General features: G+C 33.5%; 2 protein-coding genes across 2 annotated transcripts in view; one reads left to right on the top strand and one right to left on the bottom strand.

Moving 5' to 3' along the window:
* The window catches only part of LOAG_08812 (ATP-dependent RNA helicase DDX18), a 5,253-nt gene extending 511 nt beyond the window's left edge, over positions 1-4,742 (top strand). Inside the window, exons 2-11 of the mRNA XM_020447807.1 lie at positions 969-1,163; positions 1,458-1,594; positions 1,859-2,030; positions 2,192-2,350; positions 2,498-2,608; positions 2,833-2,994; positions 3,158-3,324; positions 3,560-3,764; positions 3,904-4,053; positions 4,485-4,742. Of these exons, the coding sequence (XP_020302000.1) occupies positions 969-1,163; positions 1,458-1,594; positions 1,859-2,030; positions 2,192-2,350; positions 2,498-2,608; positions 2,833-2,994; positions 3,158-3,324; positions 3,560-3,764; positions 3,904-4,053; positions 4,485-4,562 (1,536 nt within the window). The 3' untranslated portion in view covers positions 4,563-4,742. The remainder of the gene's footprint in view (positions 1-968; positions 1,164-1,457; positions 1,595-1,858; positions 2,031-2,191; positions 2,351-2,497; positions 2,609-2,832; positions 2,995-3,157; positions 3,325-3,559; positions 3,765-3,903; positions 4,054-4,484) is intronic.
* A 1,198-nt stretch (positions 4,743-5,940) lies between these two features.
* Positions 5,941-8,025, bottom strand: LOAG_08811 (dual specificity phosphatase). The gene is made up of 5 exons (XM_003144341.2): positions 7,856-8,025; positions 7,651-7,755; positions 7,024-7,224; positions 6,737-6,853; positions 5,941-6,194 (listed from the first exon to the last, which is right to left on the bottom strand). Exons 1-5 carry the CDS (start codon positions 8,000-8,002, stop codon positions 6,072-6,074), a joined length of 693 nt encoding a protein of 230 aa, XP_003144389.2. The 5' UTR covers positions 8,003-8,025; the 3' UTR covers positions 5,941-6,071.
* Positions 8,026-11,744: the final 3,719 nt, after the last annotated feature.

Genomic DNA, 11,744 nt, shown 5'->3' with positions numbered 1-11,744 from the left:
AATTACATCAAATCGCAAATTTCATCAATTCGACTGTTTTCACAGTGATTTTAGCTCATTTGTTGTAGCAAATTATAGCGCTGTTCTACCATTTATCATTTATTCCTTTGATTTCACCGCCTGAACAGGCGGAAAATTTTTTGTGTTTGAGAAAAGTAAGCAAAATCAACTTAACTCATAAGTGAGAACATCCCAGGACGGATCTTGCTGTAAATTGTAAAAGGTTCTTCTTGGGAATAGCACGGAAATACTTTTCCTTTTCTTTTCTATTTGATAAAATTTTCAGACAGAAATATGATGAATGTGGAAGAACGTGTTTTTAAGCGTAAACTTAAGAAACTTCAGGATGCAGCTAAGCCAAAAATGTCAAAAATCGGTGAAGATGGAATAGCAGTAGAGAAAGGACCAGTTAGTTTTTGTTGTTTTGTTTTTCTTAATTTTTTGTCGTCTTGTTTTTCTGTTTTTTCTTTTTTTTCAATCTCAGCAACTGTTTTATTGCACCTTATAAATTTATAATATGGAAATAGTGGCTGGTAGTAGCTTTATAATTCTATAAATCACATGTGTCTATAAATCACACATTACCTACTTTTGTTATCATTCATTAATGGTTTTTTGATGACTATGAATTTTGCATTTAAACTCGAAAAGCTGACCTTGTTAAAGTCTCACATTTTTGCCATCTGACGTTTAACTCAAATTAGGTGCTATCTAACTTTCAACTTAATTCATATGGATGTAATGGCCCTCCCATATGAATTGGTTCTTCCTCTCCCATTACCTCACTTTTCAGTCTTTAATCAAGCTTACCACCGTTTTGAATTGTATTCGTAATCGTGCTCTTGGTTTTCGGCTTCTATTATTCTCCTTTCATTTATATTTATGTGATAAAAATTACTGTTTCAAAAGTTTTCCTAATTTTTATTTCGCATAGATTTTTCAAAATTTATATAGACTGTTATTTCTAGAGTAAAGAACCGCAACCTGTTGAAAATTCAGAAGCCGAACTCAGTTCACCTGTTGACGTTGTTTCGTATCTATCATCGACCACATTTGCATCACTTGAAAGCATTTTATCAAAACCTACTTTACTTGCAATTGCTGAAATGGGCTTTATTAAAATGACTGAAATACAAGCAAAATGTATTGAACCTTTATTACAGGTAACATCATACCACTAAGATGTCATTTGGTTGATTATGCACTTTCGATTGCTAAATAGTTTTATTTCTGTTGGTTAAACCACACGTTTTTACGCAGAAGATTAATCGTAAACTGTTAAGTTTGTTTCTAGTTTCTTCTGTGATTCATCACGATTCAAGTACATTGTCGGTTCTATTTGTGTGGGTTAATGAGGGATTACTACCTAGCATACCAATTAAGAAAGTAGAGTTTTTTCAAGTGTGAAGAAGCACCTCTAGTTTCAATAATTTTTCTAGATCCAAAGGTATTTTCAGGGCCGTGATGTATTAGCATCAGCCAAAACCGGAAGTGGTAAAACATTGGCATTTCTTGTTCCAGCTGTTGAGTTACTTGTAAAACTTGAATGGAAACCACGTAATGGCACAGGAGTAATTGTTATTTCGCCAACACGGTTTATTTTGATCTGCTTTAGACTTTGAAGTGGCGATATTTTAAAATCATATTTCAGTCAAATTTCATATGATTTCATATGATTGGAATTTGTTAGTGTTCATTAATTTCCTTTAATGCAACTTCCAAATTTGCTCCAACAGTTAATTGATGGTCTGTATTTTATGAGTAATAAATTCCCAATGAATTTGTAATTTTCTCTTTTTCTTTCTTTCTTTTTTTTTTTGTAATTTTTTTTGTAATTCATTTCCAATGAATTTTCCAGGGAACTGTCCATGCAGACATATGGAGTTTTGAGTGAGATTCTAGAGAAACATCCGGCTTTAACCCATGGTTTAATTATGGGTGGTGCCAATCGACAGACAGAAGCGCAAAAATTAGCCAGAGGTGTTAGCTTCCTTGTTGCTACACCTGGTCGTTTGCTCGATCATTTACAGGTACTTCAATTACCCAACGATCCTTATAAGAAGGTTTTGTTATGATGTTGCCTTACGTTTTAATTTAGTTGGAAATATGAAGTTTTTTCAGTTTCCTTCAATTTTTCTATTTTATCACCGTTTTTTCCTCATATGACGTAGAAGTATCATTTCATATGCAGAATACAGATGACTTCATGGTGAAAAATTTGAAATGTTTGATTATCGATGAAGCAGATCGCATATTGGATATTGGTTTTGAAATCGAGATGCAACAGATACTACGAGTGTTGCCGAAAAAACGTCAGACAATGTTTTTCTCAGCTACACAAACATCGAAGGTCTGCATCACTTTAATTTTGCTGTAAATGTTCATTTTGTATGTCTATAGAATTTTTTCAGTCTACCTTCAACATTCCAGTTTTTGATCAAATTAAATTTTCGGAAGTTTAATTATTGTCCTTATTAATTGTTTTAAATAAATTTAGGTTGACGAGCTTATCAAAGCTGCACTTCATTCAGATCCTGTAAGAATAGGTATCAATGAAGTGAATCTAAAAAATGGAAATGAATTAGCAACAGTTTCGGGTCTGCAACAGGTCGTTATTTTTAAATACATTATATTATTTTAGATGCAAAAATTGATACATAGCGGCCTGTCACGTGATTCAAAAGCGTTATATTTTAAAACAAGACAATATGTGATGTGATTCAGACGAATTAACTGTTACTCCCATGATGCCAAGATTAAATAGCATAAAAAAGGTGTTGATTGAAGTGACCGTCATTGTCATATATTGTAAGAGATAAGAAGTTTTTGCAGGGTTATGTTGTTTGCCCCTCAGAAAAGCGATTTCTACTACTTTTTACGTTTTTAAAAAGGAATCGAGATAAGAAAGTGATGGTATTTTTTTCATCATGTAATTCAGTGAAGTATCATCACGAACTGCTAAATTATATCGATATCTCCGTGCAGTGTATACATGTAATGTCATTTTGTTATTTATTTATCACTTGGATAAAAGAAAGCTTTCTACGAAAAAAAAAAGAAATTCTTTGGGATCATTAATCTTTATTCTGATCGTATTTGTAAATTAGGAATTTTGTAACGTTCAGCAGATGAAAAAAGCAGATCTTTTTTCTTACAGGGTAAGCAGAAACAGCAGAAACGAACGTGCACATTCTTTTCATTTTGCCAAGCAAAATCAGGCACTTTGCTATGTACAGATGTTGCTGCCCGTGGTCTTGATATACCGCAGGTTGATTGGATTGTACAGTATGACCCACCAGATGAGCCACGAGAATACATACATCGGTTTATCTTTAAAATTTTATAAATATTCCTGTTTAAAGAATCAAAAATGTGATATGTCAGAAAAGCTGTGTATCTGATTTTTTTTCGATTTTGTGAAATTTAGCAGTTGTAACGACCAAATTGATTATTTAGTATTTCCATATTTATTTAACTAAAACCGATTCTTGTGCGTTCAGTTTCTAAGTACTCAGAACATATTTTTCGATAACTTATACCAATCATATTTGCTTTTTAGTGTCGGGCGTACAGCTCGTGGTGTTACCGGTACCGGTCATGCATTGCTGATATTGCGCCCTGAAGAGCTTGGCTTCCTTCGTTACCTGAAGCATGCAAAAGTTGTGCTCAATGAATATGAATTTTCATGGAGTAAAATTGCGAATATACAGTCGCAGCTAGAAAAACTTATTGAACAAAATTATTATTTGAATAAATCGGCGAAGGTCAGCATTTGGCATTCTGTTAATAATTCGCTAAGGGGAAGGTTCAAGTTTCGAACTGTTTTATTAAGCACATCGAATTATGCATTTATAGAAGGATGACCTATCCAAATATTGTAATTCAAATTATTTATATTTTCAGGAAGCTTATAAATGTTACATAAGAGCATATGACTCACACTCCTTAAAAAGTATATTTGACGTTAACACATTAGATCTTATTGCCGTTTCAAAATCGTTCGGTTTTTCCACTCCTCCTTTCGTCGATCTACCAATATCAAACAGACCCAAGGTGTGCCCATTTGTCGTGTTATTTTTTGTTGAATTAGATACTTCCAATGGTATTTTTGATTATTATCAGCGGGCGAAACTGCGTAGTGCATATCTGTCTTAAAGCGTTTGCTGAGCACTTATTTGGCTGTTTGTTTTAAGATAGATGAAGATTTTATTTTGTGCGAAGATCACGAAGATTACTTCATATTTAGCAGTTAGTGATTGTACAGTACCATGAATTCACATTCCTGGACCAGCTGGAAAACAAGTTTCCTCAAATGTTCTTAAATGAAAACATCGTTTTCTATCATCCAGAATGGAAATGGTTTTATAAAGCTCAGTACTAACAAGGAAATGCACATATCGTCATTGAACATTTGAAGAGCAAATATCACTTTTCGTTAAATCTTTAGTGATTTCATTGCGAATTAAAATTATGGAAGTATTTAGGTACTTGTAAGATCGAAGTTAAGCGGAGCAGGCTACAAGAAAAAACCGAAGGCATTTAAGCAGTTGCATAAGCGATGAGCTGCGATGGAAGAAAGCTAATTAAAAATCGTGAAATCTTTATTTCTTATTTCTTGTATCCCCGTTATTGTTAAAAGGAAATCCTTGTTGATCTGTTAAAGCATGCAAACTGCGAGATTTGCTGATATTGCCTTATGACTTAGATGGATTTGACCGTACTCTCGATTTCCGTTAAGTGAATGGAAAATTCTAAATAAATAATCAAGTTTTATGCTGGAAGTCCGGAACATTTGGCCATTATTTTGACTGTTTTAGGCTCCTATGGATTCTGCGGAAGGGCGAAATTTACACCAGCTAAATTGTTCTGAAATTTTAAGATTCAAGTGGGAGCGTTTTCACCCTGTTAGTTAGTAATCAACAGAGCATTGAACTAAAACTGTTGAGGGCGACTTTCTGGTGGTAAATACTGGTCGTGATATATTTTGATCGCTTACTCTAAATTTCGTCCAGATGGCGATACCAGAAGTTATAGCAGTATGGTTAGGGATTTTTTCGGTCTGCTTATACTGTGAATTGATATCCTACCTGCAGCAGTTTGCCGTTTTTGCCAAGCTGCAGAAACACTAAGTTTCAAATCCTGAACAGTTATAGTAATTATCAAACTGTTTGGACATGAGTGATTCCCGCCAATAAGTACTTTCACTTCTGTACTGTTTGGTAATATTTTTGTGAATAAACTTCGGCTAAATAATAGCTAATAATGGTTTAACCTTGTCAGTATTTTGACCTGGTCCCCTATTTTGTAAATAACGTAAGACGTTACGTAAGATGTTTCCATCAGTGGCGTAGGAATGTCGAGATATTGAAAAAGAAAAAAAACAAACAATCGGCAAAATGACCGGCGGTGTATGGCGCCAGCTACATATTCTTCTGTCAAAAATAACTCTTTTTTAATATTCTGGTAAGTTTTTACGAGGACTTCCTATTACACTTAATTCATTTTCACAGCCCTCAAGAGTATTTTACTTTTAAAATTTAAAGTTCTATCAACAAAGAAAAACGAAAACTCTGCTCATCCTTTCAGTTCGAGCACCATTCTTAGCGATGATAATGACAATAAAATATCTGAATGATAAGAGAAAAAAACAATGGGTATGCAAACGAAGTGGGCTGAGATTGTTATAAACGAAGAAAGAATAACGTCATAATATTGCCGATATAGCGTATAGCGTCATATAGCGTCATTAGAATTCGTCTCAAGTTAACAAAATGTTTTAATACTGAATATTAAGTTTAGCTAATCATTCAGGAATGTTGAAGATTTTTTACGAAAAGTTCACTCATTAATGGAATGTTTCCAAAAAGATTACTGAATAAGAAAAACAACTATATAACAATGAATGGTAAGCTTAGATAACTCAACAAAATAATTGTATAACGTTGGATAGTAAAATTAGATAATTGAATAAAAAACAACTGTACAATATTGAATAATAAGCTTAGATATATAGCAGGTAACAAATTTATAGTAAGCTTGATTTTCTGGCAGCAGAATCAATGGTACTATAATTATGCAGTAGCTTCGACATATTCGAGCACGGGCTCTAACACTGGTCGAAATTTCAATCTTCCACCTGAATTACGACGACTTCGCCTCTCATAATTACACCCTTCGTCTTCAATAGCGTCTTGCTGTAATAGTCGAGTATTTCCATTAATTTGAAAATTGAAATAAAGTCAGTATTATGAATCATTATGTGAATCTGATTCAATCAGTTTACACATTTTGTTGCAATCTTTTTTGGAAGGTACATCGAACTGGTCAATCACTCAGCATTTACTTCATTCAAATGGCATTGATACTAGTGGTAAATAAACCCTCTTAAAAGTCCGTTTCAATCCTTTTTTTTTCCGTCTTTTCAAATTTGTTTTTTCCGTTCCAAATCCGCTTTTTATTAATTTTTTATCAATATTTTTCAAATTTTGGAAAAAGTTTTTTTTTAACCCTTCTTATTTAATAATACAAGATCAATTTAAAATAAGCATTTACTTTAAATAAAGTAAGAGGTCAAGAATTCTCCAAATGCTGTCAGCCTGATTTTTAGCAAAGTCAGTATGATATTATAAAATGAAAACTTGAGCTCTCAGTGTAAATAAAGATAGCCCGGAGGAAAACCCTACATATTAGACATTTGTGCTGACATTTTATTCTCTTTTTTAATCTAAAAATTTACTGCAAATGATGGCTTTCGAACTCCAATGTCTTCATCCAAATAAACATCGGGAATAACTTGACCAGGATGTGTTTTATCACTGACTAACTGAATTGTTCCTATACTCTTCTTAACATCCTGAAAAATATATTATAACTCAGCTCTAGAATAGTTCATGTAATTCAGCATTGCAGAAGTTTTTAAATTTGAAAGCGACACTTAGAGTAATTCTATGACATAAGAACTGCCATCTGATTATTGCAAACACATTCGTAATTTTTAACACAAATTCTAGCTTGTTTGATCACCTGTTCATATACAATAAGTTGTCGCCAAAATCCGATATTAGGCCTGACAAGTGACCGTTTTCGAGCCATCAGGTGATAAGCCTGCCTGAGTGATCTGCAGCGGAATTTAGTGAGAAATGCAAGGCAAATAGTAGCTGATCGTGATATCCCAGCTACACAGTGCACCAATACATTACCACCAGTTGCTATCACCGCTTCAATCTATAAATCGTTTGTGAAGTTCGATTTCTTTAATCTAAATTTATTATTTTCAAAGATCGAGTTTTCCCGCATTGCACTCCCAAAGCATAGCTTCTTTCGTACTTCTCACTTCTTCTCTTACCACATTTTTACGGCTTTTAATGTAGCATGACGATGATCATTTTATCGCATGAAACAAGCACTGTTATAGGAATAAACATATAAGTAATCTCCAAATTCCAACCCATTCATCTTATTTCCAAATTTTAGATGACAATATGCAATACAAAAAAGTAACATTTCTATATGAAACTATGGGAAATAAAATTCGTACTACAATTTATGGAATGAGTTATAATAGGAAGTGAGAAGACGAAGAAGTGAGAGAGGTACGACTGCCAGTTGTGACAATAATAGCAATGATTAAATTCGATGGAAATGTTTTACTTGATCAGTCTGTTGATCTAGCAAGGGGTAAATAGATGCTCGCGGAGAGTCTTCAAGCCACAGTTTCACTCGTGGAATATTGCCCAGTGATTGCACATTTGGTACCTAAAACTAAATTCTCTCAAAAATGTTTAACTGAATTTGCTACTTTACCTAAAATTACCATATGTGTATAACAGTAATAAAATAAATCGAACAAACGGACCTCGTTAGTAGCATTAACAATGAATGAAATATCATATTTTTCCATGTTCTCAGCCGTTAACGAGCTCACGCCACAGATGAACAGGCCATGGACAAGTTCCGTAATTTGCGCATATTCAGGATTCACATTAAATGATACCGGTGACATTTCCTGGCGAGAATTTTGCTAAAGTTGGAATTTTTACAAAACCTTACGAAGATGCTCTAACTTCGCGGTTGAAGGACAAGAATATTTTATAAATGCAAAAAAGTCCGACCCCAACATCCCGGTAATTACGGGAGGTATATAACGTCAACATCACACTGGTTGATGATACAGTCCTCCCGAATTCTGCAAGCCAACAAGGTTCGCTTCAAAGATAAGAGATATCCCATCAGATAGATATCCGATGTGAATCCAGCGAGATGTACGATTACGTATCGTGTATATATACATACCGTACAGTATTCGTATATGTATCAGAGGAGCAGAAAACCCACCGCTGATCACGCAACAACCATATTATTATCGTTCTTCCTGCTCCAGGCAGCTGCTGCGGAGATGGTGTTTCACGTGCATGACATGTGTTAGTTAATAGTTGTGTGTGCGCGCAGCGGACATGCTGTTCACGTGAATGCTGAACGTCCTCAATGGATTGATGAGTGCCAGCAATAATGTGAATATTTCAGGATTAACAACAGCTCTGAACCATCTTGCTGACTCCTTCACTTCTGAATTTCCCTTCAGGGTTAGTTTAGGTCAGCGAGATGGTAAAGGTCAAGATATGGCCGTGCAGATGTAGTGGTCACTCACGACATCATTGTTAAAGATAGAGACATATTTTAATTGCGGAATCAATAATACGATCATTGTACTTCATTCAAGGACAAATTCAATGGAAACAAACCGGTCAGTGTTCGCAAAAGACATGGTGACATACTGTTACAAGCAAGCTAGTGATGGTTATCTATTGAAGTAACCACGGTGATTCGACCAGCTTACTTGAAAAATCTTGCTGTGTATAACCATAGTTCATCACCACTAAACTGCAACCACCTGAATACCGCAGCTAAAAAGTATTTACTTCTTACCTTCTACATTATTAATTCGGTGTGCAAGTTGATTAATTCATCACTTATGAAAGGTCGCTCTATTTGTAATTAGTCTCCTGGTTAAGTTGCAAATTAACGTAATAATACACACAATTAATATAGCGACAAGTTACGCTAATTACTTGAGACCGGTTATTTTTTGCCTTCATTATCCTTAAAATTTCGGGATATCCTTAACTTTTGAATTATATCCAATGATTCAGTGATTTTTGGAATTATATTCAATTATATCCAATTATTACTTGGCAGAAGTTTTTAAATGACGAAGTATTCTTTCTGGTGGTTGACATTTTCAGAAACATGTTTTTCTGAATCGTTATTCACTTTACTGCTCCTTATGGATTGCAAATCGATATATGCCTCTAATGTGTAACTGCGCATGTCGAATTTCCTTGACGTCAGAAATTTAACTTCCCTAAAACTTTTGCCGATAATATTAGATATTTATCTTTCAAGTATCTGCAACTCATTTCGTTTTTCCATAATTTAACACGTGTTTTATAAGTGAAATTTGATATGATCAATTACTTCGTAATGTCTTTGAGCACTATATGAATTTACACAACAAATGCATAACACATTCGGCAAGAATATTCCATTCAGTTTTGCTAAGAACTTCCAATAATTTGAGGAAACATTCGTGCATGGGTTGACAGGATTTAGAAAATTTTCAAAGATACTTTTGGCATTTAATGAACACAGAAAGCATATCATTTAAAACAAAACAAAAACTACATCTAGATGTAGTCCCAAATATGTTATGTTACCTTCTGATCGTATTTGTTAATCATATCTGAACATCTTCCATATGAACAAGTGCTTGCGAATGAATTCTTATGATATTACTGAGAAGAATAAAGCTTATCCTTTTCACCTGCTCAAAACATTCCTTCCACGTAGCAAAATCTTTTTGACTCTTAGTATTTCTAAGAAAACTTTCAGGCGATTTCATCAGTTAATTGATTGTTCTCCAATTGATTAATATCAATAAGGAACTATTTTATCAATTAAAGTTGACCCTGTCCCTTCCTCTCTCCATAAATTCACTTCCAGTGGGTAAGCACTTGGAAGACGCTGCTAGCAATTTAAGCAATAAATCAACTTCTACATCGTCTTCTGCACTATGCAATTTCAGATTTTCCGCGAAAAATTCATGTGATATTCAGCGGAGAACATTTGCAAAGTTATGAATCATTTGCATAGGGCCATTAGTTTCTTCCCACTACTCACATATATACATTTCCTCTGGCGTTATTGGACTGAAAATAACTAATAGATCGTTACTTTTGAAATTTTTTAGGTATAAAAACATAGCATTCAAATCTGTACCCTTTTTGCATTTCTGCTTGAACTTGTCACAATGAATTTCAATTCCGGATACTAAAAGCAACCGGTTTTCCTCTATTGTAAACAAAAGCTGAATGAGAAATGGAACACATCACAAAACAAATTGCACTATGTTTTTATAAGTATTGTATTTCAAAAAAAAAAAAACCATTCTTCCTTTTTTCTCAATTTCTAAGATTCACAAAATTTGTAAAAGTTCGATACCATAAGACAGTTAATTTTTTCTTGGACAAAAGTTGCACCAAATATTTCTGCATGATTCAACTAAATCATTCAATAAGTTTGCAGATTACAAACTGTTGTCATTTTTGAAATATAAAAAAGAACCAACACTAGATCAATATTTTTCGAACTCACTTCAAAATTTTGCAAAATTTCGCTCATCGGATGTATAACATTTACGTGTGGACGAACTCAGTCCTGCTGTTAACAGAGAAATGCCTGTCTCGTCAAGTTTTTTAATCTCATTTTCTTGTCATGTTAAGCAATTTTATAAGAAATAATTTCAGTTAATTACGACAAATTTAAGCTATCAAAGAGGACATTCAACGCATCCCCAAAAAGTGCTGGCTGTTCATAGTAGCAGTGAAATAGCGAAAATCGATGAGGCATTAAGTTGTTTGCTTAAACTTAAATTAAATTAATGCTATTTTGCTTCTTTTCCCTTCTTCGTTTTTGCTTTTGAAAAATAATTTTTTATCATTCCAGTTAATTTTATCTCTTTCATATATTTCGATTTTTATTTGATAACTGAACTTCCACTCTCCCCCACTTCTTTCAATATTGGTATCAAAAAGCTAAATGAATTTATCTCCCTAATCTTAATTTCGCAATGCATTTTTCAAATTGCTTATTTAGATTTGTCACAAAAGTACAATTTACTATCTTTCTGTTTGACCAACATGTACAATTCACCGTAATTTTCGATGTTAAATTTTTATAAGACTTCATAGAGAAGAATAAAATGACTATATTTATTGTCAAATGTTATACATTGCTCATTGGAAAGTCACGACGCGCCTGAACTTTACGTAGCACGTAAAATGCATGATCATTCCACGAACAGTGATGCCTTGGTTTTTGCAGTTAATCTGACAGGAATCAATGCTAATTGCAAGAGTTTTATACCACAAAGAAGAGCCATTCAAGATTTTACAAGTAATTTTTTAATCATATAAATTCGATAACTCAAATTTCTGATATTATATGTTCAATTACAAGTAAATTTAACAATACGATTTTTGATAAATATGACTGCTTTAAGCTTATTAATTCTAGTCTATATTTAGAAAATTTTTCGGTACAAAGTTATTTCGGTTTGCTTTCTAATAGAATCATTTTTTTGTTGAAAAATTTACTTATAAATGACAAATAATTCACTATCCAGCCTATTCAACTTAAGGCCCTAGAACTGATAGCTACCAATATCAACTAAATCGTACTGCAATATT

This window comes from Loa loa, assembly GCF_000183805.2.
Source record: "Loa loa unplaced genomic scaffold supercont3.77, whole genome shotgun sequence".
Classification (NCBI taxonomy): domain Eukaryota; kingdom Metazoa; phylum Nematoda; class Chromadorea; order Rhabditida; family Onchocercidae; genus Loa; species Loa loa.
The sequence above is the reverse complement of the archived record's forward strand: the minus strand, read 5'-3'. Positions and strand labels throughout refer to the sequence as shown.

Excerpts from the sequence above, each read along its gene's own strand:
- LOAG_08811 (XM_003144341.2), bottom strand. The coding sequence starts at position 8,002 with ATGTCACCGGTATCATTTAATGTGAATCCTGAATATGCGCAAATTACG. Across the intron at positions 7,756-7,855 it reads TTGTTAATGCTACTAACGAG|GTACCAAATGTGCAATCACT; the intron begins GTCCGTTTGTTC and ends ATTTAGTTTTAG. Across the intron at positions 6,195-6,736 it reads TTCGAAAGCCATCATTTGCA|CAAGACGCTATTGAAGACGA; the intron begins GTAAATTTTTAG and ends CGACTATTACAG.